This window comes from Platalea leucorodia, assembly GCF_965183815.1.
Source record: "Platalea leucorodia genome assembly, chromosome: 21".
NCBI classification, from domain to species: domain Eukaryota; kingdom Metazoa; phylum Chordata; class Aves; order Pelecaniformes; family Threskiornithidae; genus Platalea; species Platalea leucorodia.
In genome coordinates this window covers 6,857,136-6,876,150 of record NC_138843.1, presented here as the reverse complement: position 1 = coordinate 6,876,150, position 19,015 = coordinate 6,857,136, and the positions used below count along the sequence as shown (strand labels likewise).

Genomic DNA, 19,015 nt, shown 5'->3' with positions numbered 1-19,015 from the left:
CTGACTTGACTGGCATTCTGCTTTGAAACACAGTTGTACCTGAAAAACTCCCTGCTGTTTTGCATCTTACTGCTTCTTGCTGCTTTGCTGCTGTTTCGGTGCCTCCAAAATAGTCAGCCTTTCTGTTGCCTTTCCCATGATTTCCCTTTGCCTCACTGCAAGCTGATTCCTTCTGCTGCATCTTTTCTGCAACTGTTCTGCACACTGTTGCTTTCCAAAGTCGCAGGGAGCGGGCTGGGTTGTATTCTGCTGTCAGTTGACTTCAGCATCCTGAAAGTCAAAAACCAGCACCCTTTTATAGAGGCAGAAAAGAGGCCTGTGTGAAAGCTCGTGTTCTCCAAATAACAAAACTCTTCTTGGAAACAGCTGTGTGGAAATCCTCCTTACAATGTGGAGGCACAAAATAAATCTCATGTCAGCCGGTTCTGTGAACATTAGTCCTGGCTAAGCTTCCCACAGAAAAGGAGGATTCTCCTGAGCTTGGTTGAAATGCCTTACTTATGAGTGGCTGCTCTGCTGTTTGTGCAAGGAAGTAGGTTGAGGAAAGCCGCAGAGATGAAAGAAATCATTAAATACCTGCAGTGCTATTCATCTGACTAAAAATGTGTATCCATAGGGTAGGCATCAATTCTGAGCTAATCACCTCGTGCTCCATTTAGCACTCAACCTGTAATTCAAAACCCCTGCCTAAAAACCCTAATTGAAAAAGAAAAAAGGATGTGTATTATTTATTTATAATATTCTAGATAGTTGCAGTTAGAAATATTTACAAAATCTGTGGACAAAGAGTTGCAAAGCAACCATGCTTAATCTGCTTCCATCAAGATGAAATCTAAGTTCTCCCTGCACTCAGCTGACTTGCAGTAAATAGTAACAGTAAATAGTAACCAGTAAATACTTTTCTGACTCAACTCACCGAGGATGGTGTCCTTCCACCTGCCCTCTGTCACCATTTGCAGTCTGTAGAAAGAACGTCTTCCCGATGTGACGGAGTGGCTTTGTACAGGTTATGTCTGTCTTGGAGCTCCTGGGGGTTTCAGGGACAGGTGGAGTCTCTCTCTCTCAAAATATAGTTACTTCTGATCTGTTATGGTGATTTTTGGTAATTAAAGGACTGGTTTAGACAGTTTTACTCCTTTGAAGATTTCCTGTGTTTAGTTTATTAACAAATTGTTAATTCTGTTGGGGTGAAATTCCCCTCATTCCTTACTATATGTGTGTATATTCAGTGTGACCTGCCTCTGTCCAGTGAACTTGGCAAACAGGTCATATGTACTTCTGCGTGGGTTTAATGCGGGTAAATCATTACCAGCTCCCAACCGAGACCAAATGTGACAGTAATTCAGTATTTTACATGATAATGAATTTAGCATGCCTAATCTCCAAAAGCCTCAGAGAGAGACTGGCATCGTTTGACTTGTAACCATGCATCTGCTAGTGCTGGGAAGGTTTGGGATGATTAGCTGGGTGATTTTAGTCAGCGGGATTCTTGTATTTTCTGCCATGTCTAAAGCAGAATAATTGCTCTTTGTGAAGTCTGTCGAATGTGCTAGTGGCATGCAAAGAGCCACTCCTGTTACTGTCTGGGCAAACCTTGAACACATTAATGTATGGGTTTGCCTTAATAGTGTCATTCTTGGAATGAGTGTGATTGATACACAGAATTGCAGCTTGGTGATTAATCAATGGATTCTAATGTACTTTGTTTTGTTTGTAGCTGGAGGTTTACATTTTACATCATCTCTTTCTTCACTGGACTGGCTGTCCTGTACGATGTGAGTACACAAGCAGTGCCACCTGCTGTTCCACCTAGCCAGAGTGCCTGCAAGAGTGGCAGATTTTGTTGTCAAACATGTCCTTTCAGACCTTCTTAGAGTGGGTTTCCCACCAGGTCAGTGCGTATCCTCCTCACAGCACACTTACAAGACCACAAACATATTGGACCGTGCTTATTTTAAAAGCTCCGGCTCAGAACCAAGAGGTTTCCTCTTCTTCTGGCAAAGCAGAAGACAACTGGGACTGTGTAAAAATACATTTCTGTGGGGTGGGAGATGGAACACTTACCTGAGATGGAAGCTGCAGGGCCTGTTTGTGTGTTGTATCCAATACCTTTTTAAGGTAAAAAACTCAGGCTTCCTTTGGAGCATGGACTGTGATTTAATAATTATAGTTATTCATTTTCTTTTCCTTACCCAAGGTGTGATTGGTTCAGGCTCATGCCTCTGCCTTTTCTCTGATTTGATAAATAATGAGTTCTCTTGATACAAATTGAACTGCCTCAACAGGCAGAAGAGGTAATAGAAGCCACGCATGTGCTCTGGTCACTGAGCTGTGGTCATTAAGCTGGGACTAGGGGCACCGGTCATCCTCTGGCTGTGTTTTAAAGGTTCCCCTGGCTCTTTTACTGAATCCAATTCCCTAGGTGAGCTTTGCAAAAGTCTTCTATGCTGGCACCTTCTGAGGGGTTAAGTAATGGAAAACCTGCAGATCCCAAGACAGCAGGCACAAACTATGGTGGTAACTGCTCACTATTGTAACAAGTGAAGAAATTTTGAACTTAGACTGACTTTCAAGTCAGAATTTAAGGTACTCTAGGAGTATGAGGATTACAGGATGAGCTAGCAGAGGAGTGAAGGTATCTACATCCCAACTGCAGTGTTTCGTGGATCTGTACATCAAAACAGAAGGCTGTTCTTTGAGGCCAGCTATGAAAGTTTGGTATGGATGACCTGCTTAGCATAGTACAAGAGCCCTGTGGCAACAGAAGGGGCAAAATCCCGTTCTGCTGCATGTTATCTGACCATTCTAGGAATGAAGGATCATCTTGACTTTTCGTGAAAGTCTTTTCTTTATTCAGTACACATCTTCCAATTTTCACAAACATAGGAGGCATCTGTCCTATGGACAGCACCTCTAGATCCCGTAGCACATACCATGTTATTCTGGTATCTAAAATTGTACCAAAATGACTACATTAAAAAGGAGGACAAAGAATTAAAGTGACAGGGCCTATTTGCATGTGGCATTTCCTGACTTTTGCATGTTTACTTTGTAATCTGAGTAGTATTTTAACATACATTTGTTTTTGTGAAACACCCTTCTTTCTTTAGAAAAAAGCAAATGTTCAAATTCTGTATTAGTAGCTTTAGACTGACAGGAAAAACCTCTGCCCCGTGCGTCAAGTGAAATAGCACGTAGCAATGGAAAGTTATCTCACAGCAGGCCACTGAAAACAGCCTTAATTGCTGAGAGTAGAGGAATGATGAAATTCAGGGATCTGGGGTTCCCTTCTAGTTTAGGTAACACGGTGTACCATAGTGGTTTTGGAGTTTTTGCTTTGTCCTCTCTGATTCTATATCGCACATCTCTCCTGGTTCTGTACCTGTGTTTGCTGTAAATCCTGCTCCCAAGCCCACTGCCAGCCAGGAGGAGGCTGTGTCTGCTCCCAGTTACCACCGCTCGTAAAAACCACTGTGTCCTGCTTCCCTTCTGCATCGCTCATGCACCAGCAGGTGCCCAGTGAGAGAACAAGGAATGTTGCCTTCTTGCTCTTAGCTCCACTATCTGGAGCCTTGTAGAACTGTTACAGAAAATTACCCTTACAGATGTGGCATAGGATGTGTTCCATCACTGTGTGCTCTGGGACATGCTCGCTCTGATCAAACCGGGGCACAGCGAAGGGGCAGAGCATGCTCCATGCAGAAAGGACGTTTGGGGACTTCAGTTGCCGTGTTTCAAAGAAAGTTTCTAAGCTGCCAAGTTCTAAACTACCAATTTTCTATGAAGTATGAGCAAAGTAGGATCTTTTCAGACATTCATTACTTAACAGACTGCAGCACGATCCTCACCATCAGAAGAAAAACCATGTTCCTGACACAGAAGTTTTCAACCTTCTTAACATGTTTAAGTGTTGTTGTCCAAACCCCAGAGATTCTTAATGCAATAGTTGTAAGAATATTTTAATATATTCAAAACATAACCACCACCACTCAAACTTGTAGAAGGCTGCACCAAGTTGGTAGAAATCTTCCCTGAGCTATGTTATTTGGAACTGGGCTAAACAGCATGTGAAATTTCAGTGCGAGAGCCACAAATTGGCAATGTCACAAGCAACTGCAAGTTCTTGTAGTGGAAATCTCTTGGCAACTGAATTCCAGACAGTGTGACCAGCTCTGCCTGTAATAAAACACAACAAAGTCTGTAGCAGTAACAAACTAAAGGAGTTAGAGAGTTGATAAGAGAAGAATTCCTCTGGCAGTCTCACATCGATGTTGCATTTTCTTTCCAGAAGCCTTGGCTTTGGGACCATAGAGAGTGCTGGACAGGATATCCACAACAGGTGAGTCATGCAAGAGGGAGACTGATGGTGGGTCTGTCTTGGAGCTGTCTGGAACTGGCTCTGTTGGACATGGGGCAGCTTCTGGCAGCTTCTCACAGAAGCCACCCCTGCAGCCCCCCCTGCTACCAAAGTCTTGCCACATAAACCTGATACACACACTTCCCAACACCTGTAACAAACAGAAAAGGCAAAAACCAGAGCTCATAAAGTCCCACTGGCAAAGAGCAAGAAAGGTCAAGGACAAACCTGTGTATTAGCAGGAATAAAGAATGTATTCAATACAATTTCTACTAAACAGATCATGCCCTGTGCTACAGACAATGACAAAAGAAACACCAATTCTCCCAAGTAATCTTATCTTTGGGGGAAAAAATCCCTTCTGATGCAGAGCTCCTGTTTGGATAACCAGAATGTGAACAGCGCATGCCAGCCTGGGAGATACGGATATCCCACCGGTAGCACCAGTGCATCCAGCTGTGCTTCCTCTTGTGGCCAGTCACTGCTGCTACAAAGAAAACAAACTAAAATCTATGAAGGCCGTAAATCAACACTTTGGGTAGAGAAAGCCCAAATAAATCGATATTTGGGAGCACCATACTCCATGATTCTTTGGAAATGCTAGTTGCAAAGCCCCTTTAGTTATACCAGCTTTTTTATCAAATAGGTTAGGTTTATAAAGGCCATATAGTGCCACAACAGTGAAAAATTACTTGTTAAGTAGCACATATCTTGCTGAGTGGGTCTAAGCTTTTAGTTTTCCAGTTGTAAAACCCCAGAAAAATTACCCAGCAGAATGCAGATTACTGTTCGCACTGGGATTGCACTTTCCCCCTATTAGTTTGATTAAACGGATAAATCTGTGACAGAGTACGAGGTATCTGAAGCATCTCCTTGAATCGTAAAAAGGGAATGATTTATTCAGCTACTACTTATCTATTTCACCATAGTGAAATTTCACATAGTTTTTAAAGCTCTGTACTGACTGCTCAGGAATCTGCACAGTGCTGAAGAATTCCTAAAAATATTAGGGATCTTCTTGGTGGTTCCCTAAATGTTCCACATGGTGCAGCAAAGTGGAATTCCCCCTGCTATTTGCTTTCGCCTCAGCACAGATGACATTTAGTAAGTAACCATGTTGTTCCATTGAAGTATTTCCCCCTGAAGCTGCAAGAACGAGTTTCGTTGGTTTGGTTGTCTGATATTCTTTTGCCGAGGAAGGAGTCTTCACTTCCAGCCCTTCCTCTACTTTATCTGATGGGTCTCTCCCTCTCTCACAGCCTCTCCAACCCTCCCTGTTCTGGTACTACCTGCTGGAGCTCTCCTTCTACTGGTCACTGGTCTTCACCCTGCCCTTTGATGTGAAGAGGAAGGTGAGTGCCAGCCTTGGGGAAGAATCAAGCACAAACAGGACCCAAGCTGAACTTTCAGAAGAGTGATCTCCCGGAGCACGTGTATAGTGCTAGTCTGAGGTTTGGGGGGACTCTGTCCTTGCTCATTCCCAGGAATTTCCATTCCCAGTCACTGGCTTCCCTCTCCTCTGGAAGTGGAGAACACAAACCCTGAGATAGAAAGGTAGAAACTACTGCAGAGTTCTCAGTCCAAACTTAAAATCCAAACTTAAAAATTGCTCTTCTGGGTCTCTTCTAAGCTGCATCGATTGTAGAGATAGGAAAAGAGATGATTCTCTGCCAGTTAAGCTGCATGTGTTCCTAGGTGCCAGTGCCCCAACAGACGGGGTGCTGCATGGTTACGTAGGCATACATGTGCATTGAGGCTGCAGATACACCCTTACGAGTAAAGGGTGGTTGGGAGTCACCACCAGCGAGCCTGGGGGTATGACATGATTGTACAAACAGGTAGGCGTGCGCAGAGGCACAGAGCAGAGATGATATGGGCACTGCTTTGGGACAGAAAGGGAGCTCTCTTTATGTTGAATTTTTCTGTTCTGAATCATTGGCTCCTCTGTCTTCTGATTTGCACCATTGTCGGACCATTACTGGCAGAGGGAGAGAGTGTTCTTTGTTGTGAGATCCTCAGTTTACACCATAAACTCTTCATTCCTGGGTCTCTTGGTTGCCTACATTTCTGGAATGTGTTTGGTAAAAGAATTATATGGGTAAGACCTTAGAGTGGGAGGTTTCTTAGTCATTGGGTAGAGAGATTTCATTGCTACCTGCAGGAGGCATGCTTTAACCAGGGCAGAAGGTGCGTTATGTATTTTATTCTCTGCTGTCCCCTTTCCCATCAGGACTTCAAGGAGCAGATAGTCCATCACGCTGCAACCATCTTCCTGATCAGCTTCTCATACTGTGCCAATTACATCCGCATTGGGACACTGGTGATGGTGATTCACGATGCTTCTGATTGCTTCCTGGAGGTGAGCTCCACAACTTACACATCAGGCAAAGCCTAGTTAGCAATGGTGCTCTTCAGCCAAGGGGTGTCTTTTGATCAGCACAGTATGGGCCAAGCATTATGGTGTTTCACAAATAACTCAGTACCCATCTCCTGACCCGGCCTAGGGTGCCCTGCAGAGAGCCAGGAAGAGGCACGATTACCTGCATGCAGATTGTATCGTATCTGGCTCGTTAGCCACCTGGAGCATGTGCAGATGCACTGTCTTGGCCTGCTGTTTTATTGTTCTTTCTTCTTTCAGCCAACTAAGATATTCAATTACATGAAGTGGAAAAAAACTTGTGACAGCCTCTTTATGATCTTCTCAGCTGTTTTCCTCATCAGCCGCCTGGTCATTTTCCCCTACACGTGAGTCTGCTGCAGTCAAGGGAACTGGAAAAGCTGCCTTCTGAGAGACAGGATAATTCAGCTGGGTGCTGAATCTTTTGCTGCAGCCTTTGCTTCTCAATCCTTGAGCATACGTCCCTGCCCTTTGCATAGGCTGCTGTGCCACATGGCTGTTGCACCTGCCTTGGGGTAAACTGGGGTGCTCTGCCTTGGAGTTCACAGTGTAGTCTTAAAGGCCTGAAGTACACTGCAGAGGAGGAGTCCTTGGCCTGTGGGTCTGCCCTGCTTGTTTCTGGTGGGGAGCTGAGAGTTGGCTCACATGTTTTATATATATATATATATATAAGAAGCAGGTGACTGACCTGAAGCTTCCTCTGTGGCTAGAGCTTTCTGGGGCTTAATTACAGCCCTGCTAACAACACACTTCCCCTCCACTGCAATTCCCTCTCTCTTGCAGAGTGCTCTATAACACCTACTATTACTCCATGGAGATATTCCAGCCCTTCTTTGGATACTACTTCGTGAACGCTCTCCTGATAATTCTGCAGCTGCTCCATGTCTTCTGGTCCTGCCTAATTATTCACATGGTCTACAAGTTCATCCTCCAGGGCACGGTATGGATCAGTTTGTAGTCCCTTGTACATCACATGGGGAGGGAGGGTCCACCTAGACTGCTTGGGAGCACAGGGGGTTATTGGGATGGATTCCTTCTTGCCCTAGTGAAATTATACACGTACATTGCTAACAGTGAGGTGAAAGGAACACTCAGTATTATTAGGGAAAGTTGACCAAAAGAAAGTAAAATTTTTATGAGTCACTACAATATTGTGTCCACTTCTGATGCTTGTATTCAAGAAAAATGTGAATTGGACTCCAGGGGAGATTTCCATGAACAAAGCCAGTGACATCTGAGTAAGGATCCCAACATTTGGTCCAGTATGATTTGCATTTGTAACAAAACTAAGAAATCAAGGCAGGGAAAGTTGTTATGATTGGTGAGGCCAGTGCAAAAGTGCTTCCCTTATAGTACAGGATTTTTAATTACAGTGTTACTGAGATCGCAGAATCACAGAATGGCTGAGATTGGAAGGTACCTCTGGAAATCTTGTCCATATTCCCTGGCTCAAGCAAGGTGAGCTAGAGTAGGTTGCCCAGGACCATGTCCAGACAGCTTTTGAATATCTCCAAGGACGGAGACTCCACAACCTCTCCCCTGTGCCAGTGCTTGGTCACCCTCTCAGTAAAAACAGTGTTTCCTGATGTTCAGCGGGAGCCTCCTGTGTTTCAGTTTGTGCCCTTTGCCTCTTGTCCTGTCACGGGGCACTGCTGAGAAGAGCCTGGCTCTGTCTTCTTTACACCCTCCCTTCGGGTGTTAATATACATTGATAACATCCCCCGAGCCTTCCCTTCTCCAGACTGAGCAGTCCCAGCTCTCTCAGCCTTTCTTCATATGTGAGGTGCTCCAGTCCATTCATCATCTCCGTGGTCCTTTGTTGCACTCTCCAGTACGTGCATGCCTCTCTTGTACTGGGGAGCCCAGAACTGGACACTGCACGCCAGGTGTGGCCTCACCAGTGCTGAGTAGAGGGGAGGGATCACCTCCCTTGACCTGCTGGCAACGCTCCTCCTAATGCTGGCCAGGAAGGGCAAGGGCACATTGCTGGCTCATGTCCAGTGTGGTGTTTGCCAGGACCTCCAGGTTTTTCTTAGAAAAGCTGCTCAGCCCCCAGCATGTACTGGTGCCTGGGGTTGTTCCTCTCTAGGTGCAGGACTTTGCACTTCCCCTTGTTGAAATTCATGAGGTTCCTGTCAGCCCACTTTCTGGCCTGTCAGGGTCCCTCTGGATGGCAGCACGATCCTCTGGTGAACAGATCTGTTTCAATGATGATATTTATTAGCCCAAATCAGTATCAGCAAGAATACAGGACATTCTCCCCTTGAGAGCCATGAAATTCTCACCCCAATCAGAAGTTCACAGCCACTCCTCCCAGTTTTGTGTCTTCACAAACTTGATTAGGGTACACTCTGCCCCATCATCCAGCTCATTAATACATGTTTCGTATGGATTGTCTTACGGTGCTGTAGATGTCTACAGAGTAGATATTTCTGTCTAAACTAGCTGTCTGGACTCTTTTCATAGCAGTAGAGGTAAACAGGCATGCCCAAAGCATAATCCATTCAAGATTGCACCCAGGTAGTGCTGTTCGTCTCTAGCAGTCATAGAGCAACCCTAGACAAATGTCTGAGATGCAGCTGTATAAACTTCAGTGAAATGCATCCCACTCTTCCTGACCATAGCTGGGAGTATTTGCTGTGAGACCAAACTGCTGCTCAGCATGAAATTCTTCCCAAAATCAAAGACGTGACCTAATGGCATTAGGTTGGCCACATGCCAAGGACACAGTCCAGGAGTAACAAGTCAGTGCCTTGTGGGAGTTGACCTCATAGCCCAGGATGAGTTGTTTTATTAGTATCCAACTGGGGAATTCTGTCTTACTGACAACAAGCATTAAAGGCTCATCTTAATCCATATTGTCCCCATTTTCTTTATCTGCCTTCCCTTAAGGTAGCACAGAGCAAATTACTTGCAAATTAGGAAGTAGAAACTTTACACAGGGCAGAAAATGAAGATGCAACTGAAGACGCCCTTTTATTGTTTTCCTAATTCTAGTGTAGGCTGAATTACCATTACGGTTATTACAGTGTAAAATGATGAGGTAATAAATAGCCTTACCAGAAAGATACAAACCATCAGGGAGAAAAATACAGAAGCATATCCAGAATTTTTCCTATTTTATCTAAAAATCATCTGCCACATTTGATGCAAAAATACATTTGAGAGCTTTCCATATTGAACAGTGAATAGCAAAGAAAAATCATCCTAAACACATCTGTTTCAGTGATGATATTTAGTAGCCCAAAGCAGTATCAGCAAGAATACAGGACATTCTCCCGTTTTGAGAGCCATGAAATTCTCGCTCCAGTCAGAAGTTCACATTTTCTCCTGGGCCTTTCTGATCTCCCCAGTTTTCCTCTCTGGCTCCAGGATTATCTGCACCACCCTCTCACATGATGTCCCCTAAGCCCCGGTGATTACAACTCAGCCTAGATCTGAAGTACGAGTTTCATTCCCTCGTACAGGCAACCTGTGATACATCGTTGTAACTCACGGAGCTCTATAGTTCCTTTGTGAATCTTGCTAGGTTTAAGGTCTCAGCCACATTCTATGGCCATGAATGGATAAACTTAGGAATGTTGATTACTGTTTGTCCTTATGCTGCAGATCGAGAGTCCTGCATAGTTCTGAACTGCCAATTGCAGAATGACATGAGGTCCAGGTTGTTCACAGAAGATGGCATCTCCTACCCATGTTGTCCATGGAGGCAGTTTGAATTCAGTGCAAGTTCAGATTCTTACAAATGCTGTCTGCATTTAGGTGTAGTCTAGTGCTCTCTAGAAAGAGCATCAGACCAAATAGACTTCTTAATGTGATAGATATCCCCAAGAAGATATCCCCAGAAGAACAGAGTAAATGGAGGCTGCAGGTGTCCATGCAGCAACTGGCGTGCCCCTGAGCAGTTTCCAAAGCTCAGGTCACAGAAGGGGTTTGCTGCTTTCCCTCAGAGCGCTCTTTCCAACAAGGGAGTGTGACACCATGAATTTGTCCCCAATTTTGGCATCTCGTATTGCAGAGTAGAAGCCTGGGAAGCCAGCAAGTGCTAGGCTGCTTTTTCTAAACTGTCATTTTATCACATTGTTTCTTCTTTGTCTTCCTTCTAAAGCAATGAATTAAATATTTACAAAAGTGGGTTACAGATCTCTCAGTCAATAGGAAGAGGAAAAACCTGAACGTAAAACTGAATGTAATCAGAGTTGAGCGGCTTTGTGTTGAGCTATTGATTCGTTTGAAAGCATATCCTTTCAAACTGTCCAAAGCAGTGTGCTCAACCTGCATCCACCCAGGCCAAGCGTGGTCAGAAGCCATCTCCTTGTCCCTTTTGGAAAATGTAAAAAAGAGCTTGATTAACGGCCTCCCTCCATCCTTCTTCCACATGCTGATGCCCAAAGCAGCAACGTGGATCTCCTCAGTCTTACACGGTTGTCCTCAGCCCTGGGCATCTGTGGTTTGGTGCTGCTTCTCAAACCTGTACAGTAATTCCTAATGGTTATCAGGATCGCAGCTAGGATGCCACTGAGGCTGAAATCAAAGAGATGGAGAGAATCTGTTTGTAAAGGTGATGTAAAAGCTGAAGGGACATGGTAGAGCTGTGTGCCAAAGGCAAGTAGCTGAAGTAGCAGATGAATGTTTAGCCTGTGGCTCAGCTAGTGCTGCTTCTGCAGACTTCTGTGTTTGTATTGCTTCTCACTTATATTTTTCTGTAGATGGAAAAGGACATGAGAAGTGACACAGAAGAAAGTGACAAGGATGAAGAAAGAGAAAAGATTAGGGAAAAGGAGAAAAACGGGATCACATATTTCAGCAACGTCACAAGCAACAATTATATCCAGAGGAATGGGACTGAGCCACTGAACAACAGAACCCACCTCACCAACGGCCATGTCAAAGAAAGATAGCTACTGTTCACGTGCTTCTGATCTGCTCTTTAATGGATCCAGTCCACCGTCTTTAGAAACAGTTTTGCTCATTGTGTAGATAAAATGGAGTGCAATTGCCGTATCATAGCTGAATTCCTGCTTCCCGTAAACAGAAGTGTTTATAGTCAGTGATACTTGAAGGAAGTTTTTGGTCTTTCTTCAATAAAAGCTTACTATAGGTTGTAGCCTTGAAGCAGATGATAGAAAGGGATCAAAGTGCTTTGACTTATATTAGACTGTACCATAGTTGTTGTTAAATGTGTTAATCTTGAAAAATACTTTAAAAAAAAAAAAAAAGGTGGATAAACTCTGGCAATGTCAAGTCTTAACCACCTAATGTTGTTTGGTAGGAACCTGTTTAGCCTTGATCAGCCTCTGGAGGCCCTGGCACATTGCCACTAATGATTATGGCTAACAAGTAAGTGTCAGACTCTAAATCTTAATACAGGGACACCTCTTTTGAGAAGGCAGGTGCCCCATACACACTCAGAAAATTAAAACTGAGCATAGAGGAATGAAAGCTTTGGAAAGACATAGGAGAAAACGTTTTCGTCTCAAAGGAAATGTTGCTGTGTGCCATATGACCAGTTCTGTAACAGTTTGGATCTCAGTCCCTTCTGTTGTCAGTATTATTGCCATAAAAGTGGGACCTCCAAAGCCCAGACTGGAGAGGTACCCACCCAAATCACAGCTGGAAGACCTGGGAAATCCAGGCAGCTGTGTCTCAATCTTTAAACCTGTCTTGGAAGGAAATGCAGTCAGAAGGGAGGTGACAAGAAACTAGATAATCTAGACGACACCGCTGATTAGGTGCTCATGTTTTCACCTAGTGTGATTGGCACAGTGGGAAATGTCCACAGAGTCAGCCTGTGGCACGAAGGGAATACGTTCCCCCTATCCTCAGAGGAAAAAGGATCCAGAGAAGATCTGCTGAACCTTATGGAATAATGCTTTAACAGGGCCTCCTAACTCTAGAGCCTTTGCCTAGATGTATCAAGAACAGCAAGTTTAAAGCAGTAGTCCATGAAGTCATGATGCAGTTCTGATTCAGTCTGTTTAGATGTCCTGTATTTGATATCCTGTGTAGTCTTAGACTTTGGATTCTGTAATCCCTTAAAAGAGTTAAATTAGTATGACATGAATTTCTGTTTTATAGATCAATTAATCTATGAAACCAAAGTATTAACAGATTCACTGTAATGAGTGCAGGGACTTAGACTGCCAAGGCCATGCAGACACTTCCCTGTATGTGCCCCGTAAGGGCCAGTGCTACCTGGGGGGGGGACATGGACCAAGGAAATGCCTGATTTGAGGAGGTGGTGCACATGTTTAAAATTAAAAAGCAAGTGACAGCATAGATGGACAAGAGGGTTTTCAGCAATCCACTCCGTTCACCCGAGATGTGACTGAGAGCTTTGAGCTGAGCTTGTATGTGCTCCTCTTAGGTTTCAGTCAAAATACACTGGATAATTTCAGAGGGGGAAAAGTGGTTCCAGTGCAGATGATTCCAGGGCAGTAGCATGCTCCTGGAGGGGAGCATCTGTTCCTACATCATCATTTAAATTTGTATTTGCTGAAGATAGTTTGTCTCTGAAACCTTGAGCTAATTTGAAGTTTGAAGTACATGTTCTGTATACTGTCATGTTCCTTTGAGCATACAGTCTTGTCACTCCTCCGCGGGTGATGTGTTCAGGAGGCATGGTTATGTATCGTTTTGTACTACTGGATGTAAACGTTCTTTATAAATTACTTTTGAAAGGCTTGATTGTCTGGGCTCTTTTCTACTTCTGTAGCTAGGAGGAGGTGGCCTGGCTAGTTGCACCTTAGAGGTGGATGTGTGACGAGGGAGACACGTGTGGGTGCCGTTGCCAAGGTTGATACACGCGCAGCGCACATGGCGAGGGTGTTGCATACCCAGGACATGCACCATACCGGGCCATGCCAGTAGAGAACTGCAGCTGCCTGATTTGTCTCCTACTTGGTAAAGCTGCGTTTGGCCCTGGAACAAGGGACAGTTTGGGGCACCCCTACACTAGACCTAGGGGCAGGCCAGGTTACTTGGTACTGCCAGGGTCGAGGCAAGTCCAAGATTGCAGCACTGGGGAGCTGCTTTGGACTTGCAAGGGTAGGAGAGAAAAGAATGTCTATTCTTCTTTTTCATGAGGTTTTAGAAGGCTAGGGAAGATCCCTGTTGTAAAATCACACCACCTCTCACGTGAGGAGCAGAATGCTTCCCAGCGGCTGCGCAGTGCGCTGTGGAGCCAGTGCAGACGTACGTTGGTGCCTGCTGAATTTTATCCTCGGGGCTTTGCTGTCCCCCTGAAGACTGAGATAAGCTCATTAGGAGGCAAATCTGGTTCTTGTGAAAGGGTCCATCAAGGATTCAGGAGAGCTGTTGAACTTGATTAAGAACTACTGAGTGCTGCTTTTCCTTCGGCTGGGGCTGCACGGCTAGAAGGCGCGTCCCCTGGGTGGTGGATAGGGGATCCCTCTCTGGAGGGTGCACCGGATAAAATTGAAGAAGGTGCCGTGAACCAACGCAGCCTAAGGGAAGGCCACCCTGACAGAAAAACCACTGGCCCTCCAAGTCATGGGGGTTGGGCAGGAGGCCAACTACCTCCTCCTGGAAAAAAAAAAAAAATAAAAAGTTGCAGAAACGACGAGCATCAACTCGGAGATGGACAAAATCAGTAATGAAGTGAGGAGGAGGAGATGGAACTGGATCGGTCATGTCTGGAGGAAAAAACCAACAGAAGACTGCGATGTGGCCCTTGGGACTCCAGAGCACGCAGCCGCAGACCGACCAAAGTGGAAGAACGACGTTCGCGCCTTGTGTGCCTCCTGGCACTGAGAGAATTCAGATTCAGATCAGAGTGCTGCTTTTAGCTGAGGAACTGAACCTGGCAGTGATGAGTCACTGGGGCAAATCAAGTGCCAAATTTGTTTTCTTGCCATCAACTTGCTAAGGCTTAAAGAAGCTCTGTGAGTAACCAGCTTCCTCCCCACATTGCTCTGTCTTCTCTCTTTACGTCTGCTCCAGTGTTGGGAACCTTGTGAGTGCTGTGATATTATTTATGAATTTAGGGTATCAACACAGAGACGCTGTTGCAGAAAACCTGCAGCAAGACTGCCGCTTAGCTGAAAAACCCAGCAGAGCTGATGGAGCACTGGCCACCACAGCAGAAACTGAATCTGTTTCCCCGGTATCGTTATCACCCCCTGTGCATGGGGAGGCGTGCACCACACCGCGCCTGCAGCACGTGATGTTGTCAGGCAGCTGTAGATGAGGTGTCCAGCTCCAGGTGAACCGTAAGAAAAAGAACATTTACTGGTGCTCCCATGCTGCTGTGTGGTTGGTGAGGCGAGGACTGGCAAAGCATGGCCCCCAGGCTGGCATCTGGCCATCCTGGCCCAAAATTATGGCTGACCTGAATCTGCTGACTCCCGTAGACGTGGACATCTAGTGCTGGTTTGGATCTTGCTTTAAGAGCAGTTTGGCACAGTTGCTCTCTTCCCCCTGCACGCACTTGGGAAACAGCAGAGATGTGCATCTACCACATTTTTTTCATTTAGACCTGTACGCCCAAGGGAACCTTTGCTTGGCTGGCTATGCTCTGAAAGGCATTGCTTTTCTCACTTACACGCGTATGACAGACGGTGCCTGCAGGTAAGGGCGCCCCTAAGAAAGAGCAAGGCATTGTTCACAAAGCTGAAGTCATGTCTAAACAAGGCCTGTAACTTCGGCAGATTAATGTGAGCCTACAAGAAAGCAGGCCAAGAAATATCTTGAGAAACAACTTGAAAGGCAACACCAATCTCTGAAACATTGGAAAGACTGCAGGAGTCACAGATAATCGAGGCATATACACCGAGACGAGGTCAGGCTACAGCCAAAAAATGCAGTGAGCTGCCTGCAAATGCCTTCCCCGCTTAGAAGCTCGGAGAGGGGCCGATACCTGCCGTCTTGCTGAAGCTACATCCCCCGAGGATCCATCTCAGGCTGATGGGTGAGAAGATGTCATAGAGCAAAAAGGCTACTTGAACAGCAAACCTTCAGACCTGGGTGGTATTCACTTAAGTGTCAAGAGGAAGCTCATACTAGAAGTTAAACTACCAATTGTGGAATGCCGTTTTTTGTTTCCAATCTTGTTATCAGAAAAATTTAAGAAGGTTCCAAGTGGGAATGTGAGGAGCTACAGCCATCTGTAGCCTGACAGCCAGACTGGTAGAAAGTGTCATAAATGATGGAATTTGTGGAAACACATATGAAGATAATATTATAGGAAGGAGTCCCCAGGGGCCGCATCTGAGGAAGTTACGTCTCACTCTGCTGGAGTTATCCCAGAGTCAGTGAGCACACGCAGAGGAGGGAACCTGCTGCCTACTCAGCTTTGCAAAGGCATTCAGAAAGGTCCCTCACCACAAACTTTTAAGTTGCCTGAGGTTACCATGAGACCAACAAGGATTTTTTGCAGCTGTGTATTGTTGCAGGTGGCCCAAAAAGGGGGAGGGAAAGGCAGGCGGCAAAATTGGCTGATAATGAAAGTTACTCGTGATAACGCAGACTGACTGCAAGCAGTTGCAGAAGGGTTTACAGTTCTGAGGGACCAAGCGCTAAAACACAAATGAAATTGGATATGGAGGAGAGCAATGGGGTGCACATGAGTAGGTCTCCTGAAGCGCTGGGCTGAGCGTTAGCACTTCAGAATAGTTTTGGGAAGCAGTATATCAACTTGGTGCTCAGTATGGGATGGTTCAAAATGCAAAGAGGATATGGGAGGTTGCTGGGCAAGAGGGAGGAACCAAACCTGAGACTGTTGGGGCTCTAAGGGTGCCAGAAGATCTCAGTGGCTGTGGCCAGTCCCAGCTGGGACCTCCATCCACACCCTCTGCCAGGTGTCAGAGCTGATTAATGGGTGAGGCTTTGCAGCCTGGGAAGGAAAAGGCTGGAAGAAAGAGGGGGCAAGAGAGAAGGCTCTGCTGTTATTGTCACCAGGGAGGGACTTCAGTCACCTCTGCAGCAGGGTGTAATTGAAGTTAGCCGCCTCCTTGACACCCACTGAATTACTTTCTTGTACTAGGACATCCTACCCCACCTCCAAGTTCACGGGCAGGTCAGAACAAGTGATGCTATTTCAACTAGTCTGAAATCACGTTCGTGGGATCGAGGGAGAGGTGGGGAGCGTGAATGATGAGCTGTTGAGCTGGGAATCCTGATTTAGGAGTGAGTTTTATGCCTTGCTGCTACCTGCTTGCTGAGTCCCGGAGCCCCTGCTTTCTCTGCCCACCATCTTGACCAGGATGGGACCGTCAGAGGGATTCTGGCACCATGAATACTGGCTGCTACCTGGGAAGACACAAAGGAGCCTGCAGATGTACGCTGCCCACAGCCTCAGGACCTCTTGCTGTGCATCCCCAGTGCCCTGCTCTTGGTCATTGTCCAAGATGTCCTTTCATCTTCGAAAGGTGAGTGCAGCAAATCCAGTTTCTCCTGTGCTGGTTGCCACCAGCATCTTGCAGGGTTGCTCCAGACTAATCCTTACCTGCTTTCTGACCACTACAAAGTGGACAGGGGATTGTCCCCAAGAACACTGAATCTTTCTGCTCTTTGTGGCATGTGGTATCTGTGTGGCAGCTCATTGCCCTGCCCTCCCTCTCCTGTACCTGTACCATAACCTGTACCAGCAGGTGTGAAAAGACAAGTCCGTTCCTCGGTCACACCTCAGCTGTGGGTGGAGGGTCCCTCTGGAGAGAGTCCAGGTGGGAGCTTGCAACAGAGAAGGGATTTGCTGGGCACATCAGCATTGGAGCCCCCAGCTGAGCCAGGGTTCAGCCTGATCCTAGGGGATGCTCTCAAAGGTTATGTGAGCCCCGACTCTCAGCACAGAGGCAGAACGAGGGGAGGACCATGGGTCCTGGAGCTCATTGTGGGACTACTTTGCTCGCACCACTCCTTGCCCAGTTCTGCCCTGTTCTCCCCTCCTGGCACCAGAGATCCCCAGTTCAATCAGGGATGATTGATCAATGCACCCCAATGCCCAAGCTGTGGGCACTCACCTGGCTGAGGGAAATGGTGCTCCCCAGGGGAGCCCGAGGACCGGCCAGCATCTCCCCAGGACTCACAGGTGGAAACAAGGCAGGTCCACACGGCTCAGCACGGGAGATGGATTCAGACTGGGCTTTGGGCCCCTTTTCTAGGAGCACAGAGGCCGACACATGGGGAGGGACAGACCCACCTTCGTGCGCAGGACATCGGGAGCTGATCAGTTAAAGCAGGGCAGTGCGCGAGTGTGGGCAGAGCTGCCGCGACGCTCCCCTGCCAGGCAGAGCAGGACTTTGGGTGGGAGGGACATGAAGGAGCAAGGCTGTGCTCAGCAAACCTGCCCTCAGCTGGGACGTGGGCTTTCTCCTGTGGCCGGACGAGCTGGGGGAGCGCTGGCCCATCTCCCTGGAGAGCTGGCTCCTGTTTGCTGTGCACAGCCGTGAGGGAAGCTGTAGCAGATGGGCTGTAGGAAGAGCCAAAATTAATTTCAGGGTCATCAGGTCTCCACTCAAAGACGTTGCACTTGCCTGGCTTCCCAGAAACAAGACTTTAGAAAAGATTTTAGAAAAGATTTTGCTAACTGAATGTCTGCTCAGGAAGAAGGCTCCTAAAATTGAAAGCAACTGAAACTCTTCCAAATGAACACTTTTCCACCAGAAATAATAATTTAGTCTAAATGGAAACTTTCTATAGGGATGGATTAATTTTGTTGAGGTTTCCTTTTCAAATTGGAAAATAGGAGTGTTACAATACTAACATTTTAATGGGATAGTTTAGGGGTTGGATGACTTTTCACCTTGTAATATATTGGGTCTGATGTCATTTTCAGAATTTATAGTAGAACATAAAATTTAAAGTCAATGTAAAAATGAATTACACCTAAACCAAAGAGTCTGGTTCACCTAGATTCTGCATGTTGCAGAAGCTTTTTAGAATATCAGATCTTATGTCAGCAGGAAAATCTTAGAAACTTACTGGAGGTCTGACATCACTGCTAACTCAAAGGGTCAGAAAACAGAGAGGACGGATAAATCTACATCTATACATCCATAAACAATACCCAGAAACTTGCAAATACTGTCTTTAAAACATGTTTTCTATTCAGGCTTTGAGTACGCTTCCAAGGAGTCTGACACCTTTTACACATATACCAGGGGAAATTGTTCCTGAGAAACGCAAAGAGGTGGAGAACGAAGGATGGGGTAACTAAAACACGCTGCTGTGAAGAACCATGGTCCATCTCCCAGACCTATGCCAGGCAAAATATAAATAAAGTCAGGAAAGACGTGCAGGAG

At 46.0% G+C, this 19,015-nt stretch overlaps 1 protein-coding gene across 1 annotated transcript in view; it reads left to right on the top strand.

Moving 5' to 3' along the window:
• The window catches only part of LOC309599482 (ceramide synthase 4-like), a gene marked incomplete at both ends in the record, with an annotated part of 33,190 nt that extends 21,534 nt beyond the window's left edge, over positions 1-11,656 (top strand). Inside the window, 7 exon segments of the mRNA XM_082330980.1 lie at positions 1,718-1,775; positions 4,289-4,339; positions 5,617-5,709; positions 6,588-6,716; positions 6,996-7,102; positions 7,539-7,695; positions 11,465-11,656. Coding sequence (XP_082187106.1) covers positions 1,718-1,775; positions 4,289-4,339; positions 5,617-5,709; positions 6,588-6,716; positions 6,996-7,102; positions 7,539-7,695; positions 11,465-11,656 — 787 coding nt within the window.
• Between the last annotated feature and the right edge of the window lie 7,359 nt (positions 11,657-19,015).